The 26743-nt window shown below is 39.8% G+C and overlaps 1 protein-coding gene across 1 annotated transcript; it reads right to left on the bottom strand.

Moving 5' to 3' along the window:
• Window positions 1-1405: 1405 nt before the first annotated feature.
• Window positions 1406-3606, bottom strand: LOC131428874 (uncharacterized). The gene is made up of 2 exons (XM_058592933.1): window positions 2229-3606; window positions 1406-2124 (listed from the first exon to the last, which is right to left on the bottom strand). Exons 1-2 carry the CDS (start codon window positions 3604-3606, stop codon window positions 1406-1408), a joined length of 2097 nt encoding a protein of 698 aa, XP_058448916.1.
• Between the last annotated feature and the right edge of the window lie 23137 nt (window positions 3607-26743).

Below are 26743 nucleotides of genomic sequence, written 5' to 3'. Positions count from 1 at the left end.
TTGCGTGCTTCAGGAATAGGAGCGTGAGCTAATCGCCCACCCAAACGAATTATCCCGTCAACTAGTTTGGGTTCACACGATAAGATGATGGATGACGATTGCACTTGTTGATTCTTGGTTAAACGATTGATTTCATCCGGAAAACTTTCGCCTTGTGCTAACTAGACCAATTTTGTTATTGCTGCTTCATACTCAGTAAGCGTCAATTGACCCGTTCGTTTATTTGTACCGTTGCTTTCTCTGGCATTGTGGGCAAACCTAAAAATCCATCCTGTAAGCCGTACTAAATCGGAAAATGATGATCGCAATGAAAAATATTCACTGGGAGCCTTCACTCGAATGGGAAGCGAAACTGAAGATTTTTCTTCGAGCAACGATTCGTCAGGTTCTACTAGAGCTGCTGATGTCTTTGGCCAGGTGCAATAGTCATCACTAATCCACTGGGGACCTTCAAACCAAAGCCTTTGGTACTGGAGTTGGGCGGGTGTCATTCTTCGCGAAATTATGTCTGCTGGGTTCTCTATCCCGGAAATATGATTCTACACCCCATTTTTTGTGATATGCTGAATCTCCGATACTCGGTTGGCGACAAAGGATTGAAAACGAGACTGGAGGGAAGACAACCAACATTTCACAATCATGAAGTCTATCAAGAAATAAGTTGGTATAGATATTTGTATACTGTGAACGAGTTTTTCGTACCGAGCTGATGATAGTTCCAGTCGAAGTATGGATTGCTTTTTCTTCATTCGACCTGGGTCTTCAATTGGTGCAACGCGAGATTTAGATGTGATCAAGCGTACTATAATTGATCCATCATTATTTGTACTACGGAGGTACAAGCTCCATAAGCTGCTTCGGAAGCATCACAAAATCCGTGAATCTCTGATTTGTTCAAAGTACTGCTAAATCCTGTCCAGCGAGGAATGTGGAGTGATTCAAGTGCAAGAAGGTTTCTCCTATATTCCAACCAGAAGTGCTTAAATTCGGGTGCTAGAGGTTCATCCCATTCACATTTCTGTTTCCACAGATTCTGGAGGAATATCTTTGCCTGTACTATCACAGGTCCAAACAGACCTAAAGGATCAAACAAGCGAGCTGTGTCCGCTAAAACAATTCGCTTAGTGAGGGGAGTGTTATCGTTCCATTTTGGCTGTCGAAACACGAACCTATCGGTCATAGGTTCCCATAGTAAACCCAATGTTTTTACTGGTGCGCTGGATTTATCCAACTCTAGCGTGACACGATCATCAAGCAAAGTTTTCGGTAAGTCTTCTAACAGTTGAGGTTCGTTAGAAATCCACTTCCTTAACGTGAACCCTGCAGAACTTGTCAATTCTATCATTTCATGGATCAACTGCTTTCCGTCTTCGACGTTGCCTGCACCACTCAACATGTCGTCGACTTAAAAGTCATCTTTCAATACCCTCGCGGCTCTAGGGTTATTAGCTTCGTTTTCTTTTGCTAGAGTTTGCAAGCATTTGGTCACAAGATAGGGAGCTGACGCGGTTCCGTACGTGACCGTAGTAAGCTCATACGTACGAAGCGTTTCATCAGGAGAATCTCGCCATAAAATCCGTTGCAAATGCTGATCGTTTGGTTGAACCTTTACCATGCGGTACATTTTCTCTACGTCCGCGACAATAGCCAGTCGACGAAAGCGAAATCGGATGGTAATGGACAGCAAATCTTGCTGTACTACCGGACCAACCATTAGGGCATCGTTTAAAGAAATGCCACTGGTTGTTTTACACGAAGCATCGAAAACAACCCGCAGTTTTGTTGTTGAACTGTCTAGCTTGAAGACTGCGTGGTGTGGCAAGTAATACACTTGGGAAGGTTCACCTTCAGATGACACAACCTTTATATGTTCTAGTCGCAGATACTCGTTAATAAACTCCTTGTACGGCTGCAACAAATCTGGGTTCAACTGAAATCGCTTTTCCAGTCCTATAAATCGTCTGATCGCTATGTCTCTTGATTCTCCAAGCTGTCTAATGCGAAAATTCTTTTTCGGAAGAGTTACGACGAAGTTTCCATCTGCATCTCTCACTGTCGTTCGATTGAATATTTCCTCGCATGTCGACTCTTCCACTGAGTATGTGCTGTTGTTGTTGCACGATTCTAGTTCGATAGAATGTCTCGTAGATTGAGTGTTGTACAAGGATGAGAGATTGTTCTGGGAACTCCTACGTTTCGATTGTTCACACGACCTGACACAATCCAACCGAATGCGGTTTGTTGTAGTGTTGGACCTCCTTCTGAAAGTTTAAGCCTTCCATCTGTCAACAGATCGTAATAGTATTCAGCTCCCAACATAACATCTATTGGACCAGGTTCATTGAATTTCGGGTCCGCTAGAATTATGTTGTTTGGGATTGCAAGTTGCTGAATATCGACAGGATGAAATGGCAAACTTGACGTGAGTTTTGGTAAAACGTGGAGTTTTACGGTTGCGAGATAGTTTGAGATGTGAGATGATCTCGGCGCTATTGTTGCCTCTACCATTTTCAATGACTTCACAATGGAACCTCCGATTCCCGAAACCGAGAGATAGCTGACTGATTCTGGTAAATACGTTTTCTTGTACAGATTCGTAGTAATAAAGCAATATTCTAAGCATGAGTCCAAAAGCGCTCTGGCTAACTGGATATTGCCGTAACGATCAACCACTACGGCAGTGGACAACAAAACTTGGTTTAATGATGAGTACGAATTTGTAGTCAACGAATTGATATGATTCGATGGGGTGTGATTTGTGATGAATGATTGGTGACTGTGTGATTGCATATCAGTGTGTGCGATCGGAAGTGAATTCGTAACGGGTGTTGTGTTGTGACTTTGTGTGGTCTGGTTCTGTGGCTGTGGTTGTACTTGAGAAGTGTTCGCTGCTGGTGGTCTGCTCTGCGAGGACGTAGCGGAGACATTATTCTGCGGAGTATGCCCATTTGATCCATTGATTATAGCTCCATTGTGTAGAAGTGAGTGATGTTTCTGTTTACAATGTCGACAGAAACCCTTATTGCAGAATCGAACCAGATGCGATGGAGACAAACAGTTCAAACACAACCCACAGCGCTTCACTTTCTCATACCGTTCGGGTACCTTCACTTTTATGAATTTCTGGCATTTGAAGGCAGAATGCGGGCTCTCCTCACAGAATGAACAACGAATAACTTCTGTAGATGTATGAGTATGAACGGGGGTGAAACGAGACTTCTTGATTTCAGTTTGAGGTGGTTTATTAGGAGCAATCGATTGCAGAACAGCGCAGTGATTTCGTAAGAAACCTACCAATTCATCGTAGGTGGGAACCTCCTTGGAACAATGATGTGATTCCCACTGGCGTAAAGTGGCTGAATCTAGTCTAGAGCATACCATATAAACGAGCATCGTACTCCAGTTATAAGTATTTTCCCCAATCTTATCAAGCATTTGAAGGTTTCTATCATATTCACTTAGCAAATGATTGAGGCCATCGTAACCGTCGCGTTTCAATGGTTCATCTATAAACAGAGCATCAAGGTGTGCCTTTACTATTAGTTTCTTGTTTTCGAAACGTTTTTGAAGTAAATCCCACGCGACCTTGTAGTTTGCAGCGGACATTTCGACTGCTGAGATTTCTAGCAAACTTCACGACCAAGCGTTGACCGAAGATATGTAAACTTATCCACCTCAGTCAATTACAGAATCATTGCGATGAATTAAACTTGAAAACATATCACGGAACGTGACCCACTCTCGTATTTTGCCACTAAAATTTGGGAGTTTTATTTCTGGAAGCTTAACCTTAGAAAATGCACTAGAAGTTGCAGGATCTTGAACAATTGCTGGATCCGATGGTGATGCAGTACGCGATTTTCCTGAGAGTGGGTGTAACGATGCCTTCAACTAGCAATATGTGTCTTCAGCCTGTTGAATGATAGTTGATTGTTCTGACTCTCGTTTCTGAATGAGTACTGCTAGACGCGCTTCACGATCGTCCGGGTCTTCTTTCGAATTGATTGTCTCCTTCTTATCGTGATCTTCTGTTATTACATCTATTTTCCTCCGAATAGTGTAGAACTCTTTCATAGCTCCGTCCAGCATCTCCAATCTGGTTTCGATTTGGGTTTCATGTTTCTCACGCTTGAATTTCTGAATGAACTGTTTCACACCGTCAAATGTACTTCGAATCTGTCGCTGTTGCGACTTCAACTCCTTCAATTCGCTTGACATCTTTATAATATTCACTTTCAACCCGCTTTATTCAAGTTATTTATTCACTTAACACTGCAATCACCGTCAATAGAAATAAATCATATATAGTTCACTATTCTATATACGGTTTCATATTTACGACCGCGAAATCGCTACTCCCGCGCTTGACAGAGACAGACCAAAGTTTTATGACGACAGTGGCAAGAAAATCAATCGAGCGAACAACAACCAATGTGTACAAACCAGCAGAGACCAAGACCAACCGTCAATCAAACTCAAGGACTCCAAAATTCGCATGCAATCGAAAGATCGTATATAAACGACATTTGCTTTATTTATTATTCACCTGCGACAACATACTTGACATCACATCACAAATCATGCAAATTACTTCCCCGGTCTATTGGCTGTCCTCAGCTCTGATCGATTAAAGATGATTTCCGTCACCACACTGCTAACTGCTGCCTGCTTGATTCGCCATTCTTGTTAGCGTTGTCTTCACGTCTCAAAATGGCTTCCTAGTCACAAAGGAATCTTACGCGTACCCACACTGTGCACACCCGCATCCAAATTGAGCACTTTCACTATGTCCGACGTGATCTTCTCAAAATCCATCGGTCCACCGATACACATCGGATCCGGTTCGAAGTACCAAAAATGTTCCACAGAAAAAGAAAGAAATTTTGAAGGACCAAAAATTGTGCGCGGTTTAATTAGTACTCAATTTGTTTATTTTAAGTAAATTGGTGTGATGCTTCTTCTACGCTAGATTTATTTCAACTGACTCATCTCGCTATATTGTACACTGGTGATCATGAGTGGTGAATATACATGACAAATCTTATCCGATCTCTGATAATTTCCATCTGAAGCCAACGACAAGCTACTACGAAACAGTGATAAGAAACTAGTGCGGTGTTGCAGCATCCTCGCCCTTGCTGCATTCTTCTCTTCGACCAACTGCTGATATTCGCCGTCAAACCAGTCATTTCCTCGATTCGATAGCCTTGTACCTAGTGCGGTTGAAGCAGTGCTACTCACGGCGGATCTTATATTCCTCCAGCCGTCTTCAAGAGTCGCCGTGCCATGCTGCTCTTCCATTGGTAGCACTTGCTCCAGTTGTTGTGCGTATTCCTCTGCAGTACGAACGCTACGTAGCTGCTCAAGATTGAGTCCCGGCGTTCCCGTGCGACGAGTGTTGTGCACCGTCGATAGTTTTGAGCGCATACAAACTACAACAAGGTAGTGGTCAGAATTAATGTTGGCACTGCGGTAGGTGCACACATTGCTGACGTCGGAGAAGAATCGTCCGTCGATGAGAACGTGGTCGATTTGATTTTTTGTATGTTGATCAGGTGATCTCCAGGTGGCTTTGTGTGGTGGCTGTTATTTTCAGACATTTTGTTGATAATTTCATAAACTGTTTCGAGTTTGTTTGTATCACTACATAATTTTTATTCTAATTTAGCTATTGGTTGAACTCATGGACGCAGCTGGGATCAGAACTAAGTCTTAAAAGGGGCCTTTATTAAATTGAAACTGCAATTTTCTTTATGAAATGATAAATAAGTTTCATGTATGAAAGGTCACGACAAGCAAGAATGTCGCGAACTGGGATATTGGATAGTCTACCTTGGGTACGCAAAGAATTTATTAGTTGAGATCTGACATCACGATACTCCACGCATGTCCAAACGACATGATCAATATCCCAATAACCTTCTCCGCAAGCACAATGATTAGTCTCGGAGAGCCCAATTCGAAGGAGATGTGCATCTAACGTGTAGTGATTGGACATGAGTCTGGACATCACACGAATGAAATCCCTACTCACATCCAGTCCACACCATGCCTTTGTCGATATTTTCGGAATAATTGAGTGCATCCACCGACCCAGACCATCTCTATCCAGAGAAGCTTGCCAGCTGGTAAGTGTTCTTTGACGAGACGGGCTATAGAATTCGTTGAAAGCAATCGGTCGCTCATAAATTTCACCCTCAATAGCACCACGTTTGGCTAAAATATCGGCTCTTTCATTGCCAGGAATGGAGCAATGAGCCGCGACCCAGACTATAGTGATTAGATAATTATTGTTCAATATGTCGTTCAGGAACTGTTTTATTTTGCCCAGGAAACGGTTCAGTCTTGCCAGTCATGTTTGAGCGAATGGCTTCAATTGCACTCAGACTATCTGTGAAGAGGAAATAATGGTTTGGAGATAATGTGACGATTACACTCAAACTATAATGAACTGCTGCTAGCTCTGCTATATAAACAGATGCAGGTTCTTGAAGCCTAAATGAGGCCGAAACATTATTGTTGAACATACCAAACCCTGTCGCTTCTTCAATTCGCGATCCGTCCATGTAAAACATTTTCTCAGAGTCAATATGCCTGAACTTACTTGAAAATATTTTTGGGATTTCCGTCGAGCGTAGATGATCCGGGATTCCACGCACTTCGCGCTGCATGGATGTATCGAAAAATAAAGTTGAGTCAGGGGCACTTAGGATGCTGACACGGATAGGAATATATCTTGAAGGGTTGATTTCCTGTGACATATGGTTAAAATATACTGTCATGAATTTTGAGAACTTCAAGACTCATTGTATGTGTCGAATGCATGCAGCCTAAGGCAATTCGCAAGCAACAGTACTGAATTCGCTCAAGTTTGATAATATGAGAGTTTGCAGCGGAACGAAAACAAACGCATCCATATTCCATCACTGAAAGTATCGTTGTTTGATACAATTTTATTAGACCTTGCGGATGAGCACCCCACCAAGATCCTGTTATTGTTCGAAGAAAATTTACTCTTTGTTGGCATTTCGTTATCATATACCTAATGTGTCCTCCCCACTTGCATTTGGAATCGAACCACACCCCGAGGTATTTAAAAGTTAAAACCTGTTGGATCATTCTTCCCATCATATGGAGCTGAAGCTGCGCGGGATCATGCTTTCTTGAAAAGACGACTAACTCTGTTTTCTCCGCAGAGAATTCGATACCAAGATGAACAGCCCAAACGGACAAGTTATCTAAGGTATCTTGCAATGGTTTATGCAGATCAATAGCTTTGGGTCCAGTAACTGAAACCACGCCATCATCTGCCAATTGTCTTAGTGTACATGGGGTTACAAGAGAGCTGTCAATGTCATTCACGTAAAAATTATAAAGGAGCGGACTGAGGCATGAGCCTTGCGGTAGACCCATGTAGCTAATTCTGAATGTTGTCAAATCGCCATATGAAAAATGCATGCGTTTCTCTGACAAAAGGTTGTGCAAATAATTATTTATAACCGCTGGGAGTCCATGTTGGTGGAGCTTGTCTGAAAGAACATCAATGGAAACTGAATCAAATGCTCCTTTAATGTCTAAAAATACAGATGCCATTTGTTGCTTTTGAGCGAAGGCAATTTGGATGTCAGACGAAAGTAATGCAAGGCAATCATTCGTCCCTTTATTTCTACGGAAGCCAAACTGATTATCTGACAACAAACCGTTCGTCTCGACCCAAGTGTCGAGACGTCGTAGAACAATTTTTTCGAACAATTTTCTGATGCAGGACAACATCGCAATGGGTCTATATGAGTTGTGATTGGAAGCTGGTTTCCCCGGCTTTTGAATGGCGATAACTTTCACTTGTGTCCAGTCAGGTGGAACAATATTTTCTCAAGAAACTTGTTGAACAATTCCAACAAACGTCTTTTTGCGAGGTCGGGCAGATTCTTCACCAAGTTGAATTTAATTCTGTCCAACCCAGGAGCGTTATTGTTACAAGACAAGAGTGCTATAAAAAATTCCATCATTGAAAATGGGTTATTAATAAAACCATTATTTGGAGGAGATTCCCGTATAATGCTCTGCGTAGGAACAGAATCTGGGCAAACTTTCCTAGCAAAGTCAAATATCCATCGGTTCGAGTATTCATCACTCTCATTGCCCACGTTACGATTCCTCATTCGTCTGGCCGTGTTCCAAAGAGTGCTCATTGAGGTTTCTCTTGACAAACCTTCGACAAAATTTCTCCAATAGCTACATTTTTTGGCTCGAAGTATGCTCTTGTACTTGGTTTTTAAAACCATAAGTTTTTCAAAATTCTGAGGAGTTCCTCCTCCCCGTTTTAGAAACGTCTTGCAAGCATTTTGTTTTGCGAGTTTAGCCTCTGAGCACTCCTTGTCCCACCAGGGGTTGGGAGGCCTTCTGTTAGTCGTTGGCCCAGGAAAGCGTTTAGTTTGGGATTGTTCTGCTGCCTCCAGAATCGAACAAACGAGGAAGTCATATTCTTCAAGTGGAGGGAACTCTTCCATTGAATTCAAAATACTAGAGATACTACTTTGGTATTTAATCCAGTCGATATTTTTTGTCAAATCATATGGAATACTAGCTGAAGTAGCAATGCAATTGCTATTGCTAATTGAGATGATGATTGGTAAATGATTGCTACCGTGTAAATCAGGCAATATTTTCCAGGTGCAATCTAGTCGAATTGATGTTGAGCAAAGAGATAGATCTAATGCACTTGGGCGTGCAGGAGGCCTTGGGATCCGTGTCATGCTACCCATATTTAATACCGTCATGCTAAAATTGTCACAAATGTTTTGTATTAAAGATGATCTGTTGTCATTGTAAACGGAACCCCACATAATACCGTGCGAATTTATATCCTCCAGAATCAATCGTGGAGCAGGAAGGGCTTCAACCATTTCATTAAGCTGTCGCTGTCCAACTTGTGCTTTTGGAGGAATATAAACCGAAGCTATGCAAATATCTTTGCCTTTAATGTTTATTTGGCAAGCAACAACTTCTATACTAGAAGTTGAAAGGATGTTTAATCTATAAAAGGAATAGCATTTCTTGATTCCCAAAAGCACTCCACCATACGGAGAGTCTCTATCGAGACGTATAATGTTAAAATCATTAAAATTTAAAGCTATGTTTGAAGTAAGCCATGTTTCGCATAAAGCAAATACATCACATTTTTGACTATGCAATAAGATTTTAAATGAATCAAGTTTTGGCATGATGCTTCGACAATTCCACTGCAGGACAGTGATTGTGTCATTTGCGGCGGGTGATAAATTATCCATCAAAAGATACAAAACCTGAGACAATTGGTCATTGAGCTGATAACTGCTTCAAAAAATTTCTAGCTATTGGAAGGAATGCCATTATGAGGGTCTTTAAGGGTTCAGATACATTGAATGCTGAGAAAATCCATTCAACAATTTCCGAAAACTTCAGTAATCCTGTTGGTGGCTGTGAAATAGAGCCCACAGGATTATTACCTTTTTCTGTGCTGGATCCTGGATTGGTTTGTTAATTTGACAAACCAGGAGGCACAGTCTTTGGTTTTGACTTTTTTTTGTTTAACACGGGGATCTTTTTTTGAAGATGAAATTTTAGGTGTCTTTTTTGGTAATTTGGAAGAAGACTTCTTTCTCTTAACTGATCCTTGGGTAGTGCTAAACGAATTACCTTCACTATTTTCGTCAGAGTCAGAGTCCTCTGGTTCCTCTAGATTTGAAAACCCGTTTTCGGTTTCCAAAGGGGGGACATCAATGACCGTTTTAAGCATTTCTGCATATGTGCGCTTAGACCGTGCTTTTAAAGAAAGCTTAATTTTGTCTTTGTGTACTTTAAATGCAGTGCATACTGAAATATCCTCATGAGGACTTTCTCCACAATAAATACATTTTTCAATTTCCTTGTTGCAATCATTATCTTTATGAGGCCCTTCACATTTAATACATTTTGGTTTATTACTACAGTAAGTAGCTGTGTGGCCGAATTTTTTGCAGTTCGTACAATTCATTACATTTGGAACAAAAAGCCGAACAGGGAGGCGAATTTTATCGACATAGACATGGGACGGCAACGCAGACCCGGCAAATGTCACTCGAAACGAGTCTGATGGGCGATAAACTTTTTTTCCCTCTTCATGAACTACTGAGTACAGTTGTTTGCATTTCAGTATTTTCACACCCTCAAGCATAGAGTTCTTGAAACGACCAACACCATGCTTGAGTAAATCATATACCGAAAGACTCGCTTCGGTAACAACACCGTCAATTTCGACATCTTTGGAGGGTATGTAAACTTTATACTCTTTAATGAAATGTTCCGAAGAGACAATATCATTCGCGGGTTTCAAATTATTTTCCACAACACGAATTTTATCGTTATTTACTTTTATGATCTATTTGATTGAAGAGTATCGTGATGTCAAACCTTTAGAAATTTGTAAAATGTTTACTGGCTTTGATATACGTCTAAAAAAGACTATCCAGGGCCCAGAAGAGCTCTCCTGATATTTTTTCGTTCGTGGGGGTATCGGATTCATGCCAGGATTTACGTCCATGGATTCATCCATCACATTAAAATTTTTAATCAAACTTTAAATAAAAAATTCAACCAACACTACACAGTACTCAATCAAAAGGAAAAGAAAAAACTTCTACCTTGAAATTGTTGTCTATCTCCGTTGCACTGCCGTGTAGATTCTCGTTGCTCTAGATGTTCTTGTTGGATGCTGATTGTTGGATGTGATGCTACTGCTACCTGACATCCAGCACCACTCGATTTCCGATTTACTTTTGTCTTCGCCAGCTGTAACCAGCGCAGGTCACCGGTGTATACCTGCGTGTTGTATGGCAGTGGAAAGACCGAGTTGTCTTGTCTCCTTCTTCCTTGTGCTCCGCACCGATATGCTTCTGCACCGATATGCTTCTGCACCGAAGTGCCTTCGCACCGGTGTGCCTTTGCACTCTCCTGCTTCTGTGTGCCTTTGCACTCTTCTTCTTCGATGTGCCTTTGAACTCTCCTGCTCAACACTTGTGGCTGTATATTGTGGCCTGGGTAGAGCTTGGGAAACGCCCTTTGTTGTTTCCTTCACTAGCTTGGCCCAGCACTAGGGCTCTCTTATGCAGCACGACTGTACGTTTTAACGGCTTGCTGCCAACAGCTCTCTACCTGTAGTTCAACCGTTGTCATATTTAACGCGTGTAAACTAACCAGTGTTGTTAAACTGTACGCTTCTATACACAACCTTCTCGGTTGAACGGCTATTACTGAATGATCGTTGGCCGTTGTCGTTTGTTACCTCGTGCAGGCTCTCCAGCCCGATCACAGGCCTGTACATTGCCTCCCGGCCTTCCTGAGCATTAATGTCGCCGATGACGAGTTTTACATCCTGGACAGCTGTCCTAGGTTCATTCCAGCTGCGCGTAACATGCTTCCTTCTCATCATCGGGTCTGGTCTCATGTAGGCAGTGCACGCTGATGATGCTGTAATTGAAGAAACGGTCCTTGATCTTCAATTCGCACATTCTATCACTGATTGGCTGCCACCCAATCACGCCCTGGCTCATCTTGCCCAACACTACAAATTTCGTTCCTAGAACGTTGGTTGTGCCACAGCTCTGGTAGAAGGTAGCCGCTCGATGCCCACTTTTCCACATCTTCTGTCCCGTCCAACAAATTTCCTGCACTGTCACGACATCGAAGCCGCGGATTAGAAGCTCATCATGCAGTATTCGGTCGTATCCTGCGAAGCCAAGCGGTTTGCAGTTCCATGTGCCAAGCTTCCAATCGTAGTCCTTACTTCGTCGCGTAGGTTTTTGCCGATTATTCCGAGTCGTACTTATATCCTGATTATTCGTAACAAGTGTTTTCCGGGCGGCTTGTTAGGCCTGCACCAACTTCCTGTCTCGCCGGAGGGCCATCGTGTCAGCACTGTTTAGAGTCCCACTTTGACACAAGGACGGTAATCAGCTCCTCCTAACATGGAGAACAGACGCTGTTTCGAGCCGCCCCAACATGAGGAACAGACGCACGGGTAGGCTTGTCTCTGTAAAGAGAAAGCAAGCCCCTCCTTCCCTGTCAGCATACGTCCAAGGTCCAACCGGGGTTGGTTACCCGATCTTTCCTATGGTTACTCGCACCCTAGCCGGCAACGCGGGGAGGTAGGGATAGATGTTACTGGACAAGAGACTATGAACGACATTGGGGCCTGAATTGCGCATTGTCCAGTCGTTTACCAACCACCAACTTACCAACGATTGAACCGCCCAATATCTTTATCGAGGAGTTGTACTTATCCTTCATAATACTATATCGATCTGTTAAATTGTTCCAATCATCAATTGTTAAGCGAAATTCGCGAAGCTCTCCTAAATTGGTATATTCCTCGAAGGCTTCTTTCAGCTCTTGAGTTTTTCCTAACACGCCTTGTAATGATCTCGCTCGTGTTTTGTTTTGTATACACATTATCGTGTTCTCTTTTTATGTACTCTTCGATTTCGCACAGTCTGTCCATTTGCGAGGACACCTTAAAATTTCTCACGAGTCCTAGCTATAGACCCACATTTTCTTCATCAAAATTCCCAACCAGAAAAAAGAAAAAAAAACAAAACACACACACCTGGCGAAAAGTGTAGTAGTTCTCTATACTTGTTTACTTCACCTGAATCAAATAGCTTTCTTAATAACTTTAATAGTAATTAAATCCAGTTGCGCAATCAGTATACTGTCATATATACGTCCGAGAGAAAAGAATAGCGTGTTGGTTTATTGATTGCCGACTTAGCGTCTATGAAGTCAAACTTGTGTTAGTGACGATACGTCACGTATACTTTCCCTTACAAAATTGCGAACTGTTGTCCGAAACCCCAATATATGAGTGCGATCCACTTTTATTAGTACCACTGTACAAATGCTCTTGATTTCACTGCAAGATCATATCTGGACAAGAATAATTCTGCTATAATGGTTGACGGCATATGCTGCAACGAAACATCATACCATACTCGTGGTTGACCGTTATTGTTTACCGTACGCGACTCAAAGTCAATGTCGGCATATTATTATTCGTCATTTAGGGGTTTGGTACCTCGTGGGTAGCCAATTTGTGCAAAGTGCACATGACTTTTTTCTAGTTTTTACGTTTCGTCTTCGACTCATCAGTGCATCAGCAGATTATGTTGAACTGCTGATGCAAAACCCCGGATCAACATAATCCGCTGAGCAAACGTAATGTTAATGCATTTTATAAAATACCTATTTGCGCCGAAGCGCTATGTCTAACTTGACGTGCCGAAAGAACGAAACAAATTCGACGTCATACTGACCGCTAACAGATTTTCGTCATTTAGGGGTTTGGTACCTCGTGGGTAGCCAATTTGTGCAAAGTGCACATGACTTTTTTCTATTTTTTATTATTATTGATATTGTCTTGTACCGTACCGACTTTTAGCCGCAAATATGTCCGCGATTGTTTTGGTGTGTCGCCTAGCAACGCATTTTTCCGTAGGCTCCGCCCATACGCGTTGGTTCACCACCTTTTTTAAATATATACTTCGTGGCATGCATTCCTGGTGCCTAACTCGCTGACTTACTTTGTTATGTCAGTCCAAGTACGGTTACCTTTGTTTATTCGCAAAATGATGCGTCAAATTACCGATTCCTTCGCTCATACGTATGAGGTTCGGTTGGTCACCTTGGCCATATAATCATTACACCAGTGCTTCACTTCTATTTCGCTACACTCTTGAATGATACTTTATATCAATTTAATACCGGAACTTTTGCACTTTTCGTTCAGTTTTAACTTTAATCTATTTATAGCAGAAGTTAATTGATAGACTTGTTTTCTTCTGGTGAAATAAGACTTTTCGTTTCTGGTGAGATGCACTTGTTCGTTTCTGGTGAGATACACTTTTTGTTTCTGGTGAGATACACTTTTCGTTTCTGGTGAGATGCACTTTTCGTTTCTGGTGAGATGTACTTTTCGTTTCTTAATCTACCTATAGCAGAGGCACTTTTTGTTTCTAGTGAAATGCACTTTTCGGTTCTGCTTTTACATTAATCTATTTACAGCAGAGGTTAATTGATTGACTTGTTTTCCTGGTGAAATGAGAACACATATAACAAAACAAAACTGCAAGTCTGAAATTCAGAACAATAGCGCACGATGTTCGCCGAAATTCAGAACACTAGCGCGATTAAATCAACTTTTGCCTTTTTTGTTCAGTTTCGACCGCTTGAACCGACTAACTTGTCTACGGGCCGACGCCCGAGACTAACGGACACTCTGAGACTGACTAACCCTAACTCTTCCCAATTATGGGTTTTTAAGCTCCTAACATTTACTCTCAGGTGAAGCCCGAAGATTTTAGTACAAGCCGAGCTTGTGATTTTAAATAGAAAATTCATCCGACTTTCTCCCGAAGACCTACCGAAAGCCGAGACCATTGTCACTATGCCAGAGGCAGTGACCAGTGTCCGTGAAAAAAATAACTTTGTTTTTACAACATTGCTGCGCTGATTAATGCCCGAAACTGTCTATGGTTTTGTAACAAAGTTTCTTAAACATCGTTGTGATGACTAATGCTCGAGAATGTGCACGCTTCTATAACAAAGTTTATATATGAAGGCTGCGGCTACGCTGATATGAGAGTTTCTTCCACAACTTCCTACTTTTTCCTATAAAACTAGTAAATTCAAAAGAAAATTGCTAAGGTCGCTGCACTTGGTTTGTTCTTACTGATGTTGGTAGGAGAACCTCAACTCGATATCCAGTTCCGTCTCAAGCACTAGAAGAAATGAACTATATTTAATCAAAGTATAGCTTATATACTCGTCCAGTACTGAACTGATCTGACTACTTCAAACCCGACGTCCGGGTGCGAAAAAGGTAAGCAAGCGTGATGAATTTCACTTATTATTTCCGAAAGTTTTAGAAAACTTTGTTTTTCAGTTATTTATGGTTATCTCACGCTGTCGAAAATTTAATCACAAATTCATGATCATATTTCCGATAGATTGCAGAAAAAATTATGTCGTTATGTTAAGTACATCAATAGATAAAGTTCTGCTGATTCTTGAACGGGGTAAATTTTGAAAAGGCGCCCCATAGCAAACTGAAATTCACGACAAAAAAAGGAAATCTGAAATAGGTTTGAATCAACGGATGCCAATACGACATATCCAGTTAGCAAACGACGCCCAAACGTGTACAGGGGTCATCATCGCAGCCTCAATCTGATTTAAATTGAGTATCAATTTTTTTTCTTAAACTATGGAATCAGGAATCAGGAATCAGAACAGATTGGCTCGAATGGCACGTTCCCCTTGTTGTATGGAGATTTGTGCCTTGCCGCAAGATCTGTATTATCATCATTTTCCTGAAGGGAGAGGAAAGACTGAAAGGAAGGAGCAGGGTAGTTTAGGAGCTGGGTAATTTAGGAGAAAATGACGACACAATACATGTAAACAGAAGTTAATTCAGCACCCCTAGGGGTGCTGAACATTCTGTTGGACTGCACAAAGAAAAACATATAACCAGAAGTAAATTCTGCACCCATAGGATGCTGAACAATCTGTTTTAACCTTTACAGGTGTAGACTCAATGGTCTTGATTATTCCTGCCGAATAGTTCGAACAGAAATTTTCTGAAAACCGTAGTTCAGTTTTAATTTCTGTTTGTTAAGAAGATTTAGAGAGCCATCGTCAATACTGCAGAAAAACAGTCGTTTTCCTGCAACTGCCGGAGCCGCTCTCAAAATCTTCCATCTCACCGTCTGAACTACTGGGTTTTGCAGATATATCCGCTTCAGAACATCATTCTCCGTCAATTTTTCCTCGGGATCCCATGGAATAACGAATGAAATCCTGTTCTGATGCAGACAGTAAGGTTCTATCACGAACCTATTTTCGCCCGCCTGTTCGTTTATCATTTCGAGCCTCTGCCTGAGCCAGGTCGAGCTGTCCTCGTTGTCCGGATGAAACCAGACAACCCCGAACCTGAGTCCGCACCCATTGAAGCTCGGAATGAAAGACGTAGGAGGCGTAGTAAAGAGGAAATTATTTAAAATCCTCATCAGATTGTTCTTCAGATCCGTTGTAAACAATCCATTTAACATACGAACCTGAAAACGCTCTGTTGAACTGGGTTTATTTTCCTCGGAATGAGGTTTTGTACGCCCAGATGGTTTCTTACGGAGTCTTTTGTTTTGATTCCGTTCGAAACTTTTGCCTTTTGTCTTCTTCGCATTAGGATTTCCATCCGGAATGGCTGGAGACTTAGGCATACGTTTTCCTGAAGGATTTCCAGAACTAGCATCGCCAGGTGCCGTGATCCGATCACTCCGAGAGTCAGACTCGCAGTTTTCGGGTTTTCGACTTGTAGGCGATGTAGCGCCGGAATTTCCAAAGGCCAGGACTGATTTCGTTTCCATCTTGAATTAAAAAGAAATCTTCAGATGGTACGGAATGGTAATTTTTAGAAAAAATAGCTTGGATTACCAACTACTCGCTATGGCGGTTCAAAGTAAAAGAGAGATATACAGCGATTTGGGATAAGTCGCTGATATAATCTTTAATAGTATTAAATTTCACTACTATTGATCTTTACGGTTGTAGTGAAAAACTACCCTAATGTAGAATCAGTGTATTGGTACACTATGTAACAGACGAATCCATTTGGAAGCAACTAGTTTTGCTAGTAAAATCGTGTAATGAGAGAAATGGGAAGATTTCTCATCAATAGGCTAAGGCTTTATTCCAAACCTGTATGCTAGCAGTTAACGCTAGATGATACTAGTATTGATAGTATTGTGTAAGGAAGAATGGTACTACAGAAGAACAACCAGCAGACAAATGGTACCGAACTTGCGCACATATGTCCCAAAACTTTTGCTCTGTGATGTACCATCAACGCAGAAGATATAATTGTATATAAAAAACAGCAAATCCTGGTGACGAGATAAGCCACACAGATGCTGTATGCATATCAACTGATATTGTAATCACACCACAATAGTCGAACGGACTTATCCAGTGTGTAATGAAGGAAATAAGAAAAACAAAAAAAATTGCCATGTGTTCACATGCAATACACGGATAAGGTCACTTACCATCGTGTTGGAGATTTATATCAAACCTGTATACTGGCAGTGTGCGATTTGTGCTGCCGATGAGTGACCGATAACACATTACGCGCACAGACACCAGCTGGTAGTGCAAAGTGCACTTGTAGTGAATATTTTTAATCACACTATCAACTAAAACATAGAGACGGCGGCCATTAGATGGCCGGTTTTCAGTATTCTTATCACCAAAAATACTGCTAATAGAAGTCACTTTGATGAAAGAATTGCACTAATATAGGGCAAAAACCACCCTTGAACACAGGAAGAACATTGCTATGATATAACAACGCACTGTTTTCACCTGATAAACCGAGTTTTCGGAGGGTGTTAGCGGTTTCGCGTCCACTACCCAAACACTAACACTAACACTTAGCAAACGACGCCCAAACGTGTACAGGGGTCATCATCGCAGCCTCAATCTGATTTAAATTGAGTATCAATTTTTTTTCTTAAACTATGACAATATATATATATATATATATATATATATATATATATATATATATATATATATATATATATATATATATATATATATATATATATATATATATATATATATATATATATATATCTATATATATATATAAATATTTTAACTCCCATCTTGATGAATCTTTTGGTAGGAAATATTGAGATCTGAGATGGTTCTCGTGTGTGTCTTGTTTCGGCAATGGGCCTTGCTGGACTTTTTGGCTACCTTTCTACCGATTTTCGGTGTCGTGCTGACGGTGTCTCGTGCATTCATATCGGGAAACAGTGAGACGACAGGTCTTCGATGTTGCTCTCGTGTGTCTTGTTTCGGGAAGAGTTGCTCAGCAAATGGTAGGAAAAATGAACCATTCAACTTTTATATGGATGCTCTTGTATAGATGCAGACATCTCGCGTTCTGATTGGCTGGTGCTGTCATGGGTTAAATCAAACAGGTTTTTCAATAGTGTACTATTGAAAAACTTCAATATTGTTGTAATACACGTTCAAGTTGAAAATTTTCGATTCTATTGGTAGTTAGATTATATAAATCCTTCTACAGATAACTGAGTTATGAGCTTTCAAAATACGAGAAAGGCAAACGCGCTTTATGAATTATCTTCTTTGATACTCGTTTATACCAAACATTTCAGAAAAGTTTAATTTTGAACTATTTGAGAATATGTCACACAACTGAAAGTTTTATCAAAAAATTGTGATCATATTTCCGATGGCATGTAGCAAGAATTATGTTGATTCATTAGATATAACAGGAGATATTCACGATCAAAAACTTATCACTCTCTCAGAGGGTAAATTTTGAAAAGGCGCCCCATAGTAAAGTAAGTCGTATTCACGACAAAAGGTCACGCAAAACACAGGAAGCTGTAAACACGTCAGCAGCATTATCCAGTAGAGAATCCCAGTCGATAACACATAGTGCGTTATTGAGTCCGGAAAAAACAGTCTTCGAAAAGTTGAACATCGTATCAACCGCACATCGTCAAACCGCACAAGCCGAGGACAAGTTAAAGTGACAGAAAGCGGAGGATGATTTGCGTCAACGGCTACTAAAGGCTCAAATGCTTCAGCAGTGATGCAATTCCTTGAAATTTCCTCGTTTACGAAAAGCAGGTCTAGCGTACGGTTGCGCATGTTAGTAACAGTGTTTTTTTGCACCATGTTCAGTAGCGACATTTTATCCAGCAAGGAAACGTTCGGCCTTGTCCAGGTTGATCCAGATGGATCAGGGATAGCAAAACCGGAATAAGTTTCCATCCAAACTAAACCTGGTTGGTTATAGTCCCCAAATAGTAAATGCACTGTGCTAGGATCTAAAGATTGAGCGATGTCAAGTGCGAAATCAATATGACTTTGAATAACTTCAACGTTATCGGCAGAATCGGGGGGGATATATACCACACCTACACATATGTCAGTATTATGGCTGCGAATGTTTACCCAAAGCTGTTCAAGAGCATGATTCAGAACAGATTTACGTTTGGACGAAAGCCGGTTGGAAACAGCAATAAGCACACCACCACCGCGTTTTTTTTTTTCAGCATTTACTGGATCTCTATCGTTACGGTACACCGTGAACATCGAGGGAAATAATTGAAGTGAATTAATTTCACTATTCAGCCACGTTTCAGTTAACACAATTACATCATATTCCACATTAGAAGCTGCAGTAAACAAATCGTCAATCTTCGTACGTAGCCCTCTAACATTCTGATAATACAATAAGATGTTTGATAAAACTGGCTGAGAGCGCGAACGAGACCGATTTGTGCTGGAATCAGGAACGTAGTGAATGCTTGAACTGTACGAGGTACTATTGTACTTGCCGGCAGTGGCTGATTGTAAGACCTCATCTCCACTCTCGCACTCAGGGCCGGGACGGCTGTCGAACGCTGGCTGCAGTGGCACGACTGAGGCGGGGGGGTCAGAGGCTTCCATTATACCAATTTCGGTGCGTCCCAGCGGCCGGAGGATTGATGACACCAAACTGGAACTAGAACACGATTCAGCGCTTGAAATACTGGAAACGAATAGATACTTGCCCAGACTAGTAGTTTGGAAGCCCCCTTCTCCGCACCTGCCCTCAGGACTGGGACGGCTGTCGATTGCAGGCTGCAGTGGCACGACTGAGGCAGGAGAGTCAGAGGCTTCCATAGTATAATTTACGGTGCGTCCCAGTGTGCTGTATTCAGTCAATGCTGAGATATTCCTGGTGCGGGCGTTATAGACGGACTCACCAAAGGTTTCCAAAATTTTTGGGTCGGATTTTCTTAAAATTGGCGAAAATATATTCCTTGCGGCCAAGTTGAAGGATCCAGCGATAGATTGCAATGCAGGGTCAAGGCCAACTTTGAAAGACACAAAGGTCATGTTGCTAATATCAGAACCTTTGGCAACCAGTTTAACTACCACTGGGTTCTGACTCAGCTCAAGGTTGGCTCACACCATAGCAGAAATCTTGTCGTTGGTGACATCCGGTCGTATACGAGACAAATACAGCCGAAATTTTTTTGCTGGTTTTTCGCAGATTGGAACACTGACGACATTCTCTACGATTCTTTTCGATCCAGCTTTACACTCAGAAGCGTTCAAATCAGGCCCGCGAGGCCTTTTGGCCGGACGACGATGCTCGATAGAAGGCCAGCGAAGATTTAATTGTGATGGTGTCGGTTTTGATAACGACTTGATTTCTTTTTGTAGACCATTGATAGCTTCCGTAAGTGACACAAGTGGCGAATTTTCGTCTGCCGATTTGGTGATAGATCGGAGATGCGAGTTCTCAAACAATTTGGCACATTCATCACACATCCAAAATAGATTTTTCTGATGCGATGTAAAGTACCCTAACAGAGCGCGGGAAACACCCGAGCATGCCAAATGGAACATGCATCCACAGTAGCCGCGACAAGCAATGGAATCAATGCCAGTGATAATCTGACTGCAATGTCCACAGATTTTTTCCATACTCATAATAAATGCAATAGAACGCCTTCAGTTAGGCTTTATACAAAGCACAGTGTTAGACGATATTGTTTATTATTAAAAAAAACAACACGACGGTGGCAAACAGACTAACCGTAGGCACAACACAACTGAACGTGATTCACTATGCGATCAGCAGTCAAATGTTAAGAATAACACTCCACACAAGCTCGGGCAGCAAATAGTCACAAACTGATAAAAACTTTAGTAAAAAACTAACGTGTAAACGGTTTAAAAACGCAAATAATACGGACTGCAATTTTATGACCTGTTACTAATTTGGATGCATGGTACTTGAAAGATAAAGGATGTAAGGACTGGTGTTAGGGATTTTAGTACATGTTCGGTTTTAGTTTATGATCTGTGATCAGAGAAGGATTGGTTAGAGATCGTGTGAATGCTGGAATGTGGGAAAGTGTTTCGTTTGGGTTAATCAGGTCAATAATACCATGCTACATCACCCTCCTTTTGGTTGAATGATGTAACGTAGTGTAATCATTCAAATGTAATCGAACTGGCTCCCTAACATTATTAATGGATAGTGAATGCTGAAGTGTGTTGTGTATCTGCTGTATAGAATCTACTGTATGTGTGGTTTAATTGGGGTTGTATGTGTGTCATTAAAACGCATATAAAAATTTGGATTTTTTTTTATTTAACCCTTTACAAGTCTGTTTTTATGTACTATCATTCGTTGCTTTGTTATGTTGTTTTTGATTTCGCAATTTACATCTAAAAATTGTATTATGTTGTACGGTCCAATATAAAATTATTCAAGTTTCTTCCTATTTTCGTTTTGTAAATACACTATTTCGCCTATTTGTACTTCTAGTGGGTTTATATGGATATTTGAGTTTTTGCATCTGAAGTTTTTACTTTCACTTAATCTTTGTTTTGATATTGCGTTAGATTGTTCCAGTTAGTATTTGAGTTCGTTGCTGTAAAGATCAAAATTGTAAACGGGGTTCGTTATCTTTGGATAATTTTCTTGTGGTAATTTTGCTTTAATTCCAAAGACTAATTCGTATGGTGTAAATTGATGTTCCGAATGTGTTATCCCAGTCTGATTGATGTTCACTGACGAAGGATCGCAGATACTCGTTTAGGCATCTGTGATTTCTCTCCAATGACCCAATAGTCTGCGGATGATAGGCTGTTGCAAAATTTTGTTTGATTTGTAAGTATTTACATACTCTCTCAAGTACTTCATTTTGTACTCGGTTCCTCGATCGGATTTTAATTCCAAACATTTTCCATATATTAGTATGAATTTTTCTACTAAGTTTTTAGCTATTGTGTTTTTCTTCTTTGTTTTGGATGGGTATTGTTGCAATGTATTTTGTTAGTTCACATTGTATTGTTATTGCATAGCGGTTGTTATTGTTCGATTTGGGTAATGGACCTGTTGTATGTATTGATATTATTTCGAATGGTTTTGACGGAGTGTTAGTTAATATTTGTTTTTCTTTAGTGTGTTTAAAAATTTTATTCCTCTTACACGACTTACAGGCCTTTATGGATCGTGAAATAGTTCCTTTCATATCTTTAAAATTGTAATATTCTCTTATTTTGAGGTACAGACGATGCTGTTCTACATGTCCTCCCGTAGGGGTTTCATGCTAATTTTTTAAAAGATTCTGTATCTTGCCAGGTTCAGTGATGAACTTGGGTGGATGACACATTATTTTTTGTACGTATTTATTCGTTTGTTGTACTAATGTTTTGAATATATTCATGGGTAACCTTTTAAATATTGCTTCTTCTGTCGATATTGCGACTTTATTTATTTTCATTTTTGTCATTTATTATTCTAATGTTGAAAGTATGAGTTCCAGAGCTCCTCTTTCATTTACATATGCTGTTATTTGCTTTATTATTTTTTTCATTTGCGCGTCTTTGAATATGCTAATTATTAGGTATGTATTTTCTATATTATTATTATGTTGCTTTATTTACCCTCGGTTTTAACCTTACGGTTATTTTCTATAGTAATTCTTAACTTGGGTAAGGTTCTCGTTTTAGTCGGGTTTTCGATCGTATAGATAACAAGGAGACCAGTCTCTTAATCTTTTGTCGTTGGTAGCTTGTCTTTCACAGTTGTCGGTTTATTATTAAAATTGTTGTTGTTAATATTGTTGTTATTATTATTATTAATTAATTTTGTCATGGCTCTTGTGTTGACTCTAAATACGTTGAGGGCTTTTAATTCATCAGAGGTTGTTATAATTCTGGATAAGGTATCTGCCGTAGCGCTGCTTTTTCCATTAATATATTCTATGAAATCAAATTCTTCTAAATCTAATCTCATTGTTGTTAGCTTATAAGTAGGGGTGTTCATGTTAAATAGATATACTAGAGGTCGGTGGTCTGTCTTGACCGTAAATTTTCTTCCGTATAGGTAAGGCTTAAAATAATTTATTCCCTAGTGTATTCCTGTCAGTTCCTTTAGTATTGTTGATTTATTCTTTTCGTCCGGGGTAAAACTTTAGCTCGTAAAAGCTATAGGTAAGTCGTTTCCGATTTCTGATTTAAGAAAGTACAGCTCCGCAACCTCCGTCTGAAGCGTCGGTTGTGAGTATAAAGGGTAGTGTGAAGTCTGGGTATTGAAGTAATTTAGGTGACATTAGGTATAGTTTTAATGTGTTAAAAGCGTTTTGGCATGCATTAGTCCAAACTGTAAAATATTATTTTATATCACTTTCCCTACTGGCTATTTCGGATTGTTCTCACTAGCGAAACACACAGGTTGAAAGTTTATTACTGAAAGAGGACCTGCCTCTGTTTATTGGTGTTTTTATATTGTGTATTGATCGACTTTTCGATCAATACACACTAATCACAATACGTGCAATTCGATTAGATTTTTTCGAACATGTAATCAACAAGGTGGACACATTTAGAGAAGTGTTACATAACAGCTCTTCCCCCTAAAGATCTCGAAGTATATTACAAACAGAGAAGAATTGACATTTATCAATTCTGTTTAATACAAATTTATCAGCTATATATAAAATTATTATCATATTTCTTTGTCTTCAATCTTTTGGAGCGCCTGATTGGCGAAATATTAACTTCTGTTTTCTTCCTTTTTCGAGTCTTCCTTAATTCTTCACTTGGAAAACCTCGGAAATCTTCTTCCGCTTCATCTCTTGCGTTTGCCGATCCTGCCATCGTCCCAGGACAAAATATGTTCGGCCGGACCATTGAGTCCGAATTAGTCACTCTAAGCTGACTTCTGTGTGCGTTGACCCTTACGTTTCCAATTTCCACCTGTGAAATAGTTTTAGAAACTTGTCTTAGAAATGTTGCCTTAATCCATCGGGCGTGGTTATGAGGATTGTGGTTTTTGTACCACACCTCATCTCCAGCCATCAGATTATCCAAAGGACTTGCTACATGAATAGCAGAATTTTCCTTTGACATAACCACATCATTTGGTTTTTCCTGTGGTACATGCGATGTTAGTGTTGTTAAAAAGTTTTTATGTTTTTCTCGGATGGATTAGATCAATTAGAGTTTTAGGCGTGAAAGAGAAAATTTACTCTGATGGGAATCGCCCATCACTAGTCATGCAGTTACGAAAGTTAAATAGAAATAAATTTATCTGGTCTTCCAGATCCAACTCACTTATATCTGGTTCAAGCAAAAACTTTTTCAACACCTCTTTAACCGTCCTTACAAGTCTCTCGGTTTGACCATTACTTGCCGGGTTATACGGAGGACTCTTATATACTTTGATACCCTGCTTCTCAAGAAATTTTGTAAAAACTTGTGAGTTGAATGGAGGACCACCGTCTGAAACTAGAACATCAGGCAATCCATAGCGAGCAAAATATGCTACTATCTTTTTCAAAACTTGGCCTGTATCTGTGCCTCTCTTCATCCACTCAATTTCCACCCACTTTGAGAAACTATCCACCAAAAGTAGGAAGGTGTGATGTTGGAAATAAAAGAAATCAATGTGTATACGACTAAAAGGTCTAGTAGTAGGAATCCATTTGGATTGTATCTTTTGTTTTGGTATTATCGCCATGCCGTTGCATGCATCACAATTTGAGACAAATTTTTCAATGTCTCCATTTATACCAACCCAATAAATAAATCGTCTTGCAAGTTGCTTCATTTTAACTACACCCCCGTGGTTAGCATGTAATAGGTTTAAAAGCTCGCTTTGCTGCGATTGTGGCACCATTACCCTGTCTTGATGAAGTAAGCACTCGTCAAACAATTCTAAATCATGCTGATTTGAAAATATGTTTGCAAAGCGCTTGTCAATTCGTTTTGGCCAACCACGTTTCATATAATCAATAATTTGTTGCAGAAATTTATCGTTCTTTGTCTGAGAAGCAATCTTGCTATGATCAATTTGGAAATTCTTGCCCAAAATTAATACTTTTGATAATTTCTTTATCATAATCACTTGGAACCAATCGCTCTAAAGGGAATCTGGAGCAAAAATCCGCGTTTCCCATTTGGGCAGAGGGTCTATATTTAATTTCAAAGTTATAAATGGAAAGTTCTAAAATGTATCTCTGTAATCTAGTAACATAAATTGAATGTTTACCTTCCTTCCCAAATATTCCTACTAAAGGCTTATGATCAGTATAAACATAAAAAAATTTCCCATAAAGGTATTCATGAAACTTTTTAATTGTGGACACCAAACCTAAAGCTTCTAAATGTAAAATTGGATAGTTCTTTTGTGCTGAATTTAAAGAAAATGAAGTGAAACAAATCGGTTTCTCAACTTCGTCAATAATATGAGCAATTACTCCTCCTAAACCATACCCTGAAGCATCAGAAACTACTGCTATGGGCTTCAAAGGGTCATAAAACTCCAAAATATTAGCCCTTAATAAAGACTGTTTACTTTCCTCAAAAGCTTTGTCACAATTACTATCCCAAATATATTTAACATTATTCTTCAAAAGATTGTATAAATGGTACAGCTTTGAACACAGATGTGGAATAAATTTATTATAATAATTTATAAGTCCTAAAAAGGACTTTAATTCTGTAACATTCTTTGGAATTTTAGCCTTCTGTATAGTAGTAATCTTTTCCGGACAAGGCATTAACCCGTCTTTACTTATTATATGGCCTAGATATTGAAGTTCTGTAACAAAAAATTTACACTTTTCAAAATTAACTTTAATATTAGCTTCAGCAAGTCTTTTTAAAACAACGAAAAGTTTTTGTTTGCAATCTTCCACACTATCTCCTGCAATAAGCACATCGTCCAAATAACAAAAAACATATTCTAAACCCATTAATACTTGGTCCATAACTTGCTGGAAGATGGACGCACTAGATGATGCCCCTTGTGGCAGTCTATTGTAATAAAATAAACCCTTTATAGTATTTATTACCATGAATTTTCTTGATTTCTTAGAGAGTGATAACTGGGTATATGCGCCTTCTAAATCTAATGCGCAAAAAACCTTACAACCTGCTAAACCAGCAAATAAATCTTGAGCTGTAGGCAATGGGTAAGTATTTGGAATTATAACTTTATTAACAGATACCTTGCAATCTATTACAAGTCTGATTTCATTATTTTTCTTTGCTACCACTACTACTGGAGAAGCCCATTGACTGGTTTGAATAGGAGTAATAACTTTCTCTCTCTCCAGCTTATTTAAATACTCTAAAACTTTATCCCTTAAACGATAGGGAACGTCATATGCTTTTTTAAAAATTGGTATATCTGATTTCAGCTCCAAATCAGCTTCGTAACCAAGAATTGGTAAAGAAAAATCTTTTTTAAATAAATTTCCAAACTTTTGTTTTATTTCAGAGACAATTATGTCACTGCTAATTTCAGAAAGATTATTAATTTTTGAAAAATTGGAGAAAAATGTTCTCCAGTTTGGAATGAAGGCATCCAACCATGGTCTGCCAAAAAGAGGAATGAAACAATTTTTGCAATTTAGTACTAATAGTTTCAAATTCTCATGTTTTTCCCTAAAGTCAACTTTGACTTTAACCTCTCCAGCTATTATCAGCTTCGTGCCATTGACAACGATCAATTGTTTAGAGGATTTTTGTAAAGGTTTATTAAAAAGAGAAAAATACTGTGTTTTACTAATTACAGAAACGGAGGAACCACAGTCAACCTCCATTTCCAGTTGTTTATTCT

Source organism: Malaya genurostris, chromosome 2 (genome assembly GCF_030247185.1).
Source record: "Malaya genurostris strain Urasoe2022 chromosome 2, Malgen_1.1, whole genome shotgun sequence".
In the NCBI taxonomy this organism is placed as follows: Eukaryota; Metazoa; Arthropoda; class Insecta; order Diptera; family Culicidae; genus Malaya; species Malaya genurostris.
This window is presented reverse-complemented; position numbering and strand designations above follow the sequence as displayed.

Bases quoted from the DNA above. Each gene is read 5' to 3' on its own strand.
- LOC131428874 (XM_058592933.1), bottom strand. From the start codon at position 3,606: ATGTCCGCTGCAAACTACAAGGTCGCGTGGGATTTACTTCAAAAACGT. The intron at 2,125-2,228 runs GTTGGATTGTGT...CTATCGAACTAG, and splicing joins ACTACAACAAACCGCATTCG to AATCGTGCAACAACAACAGC.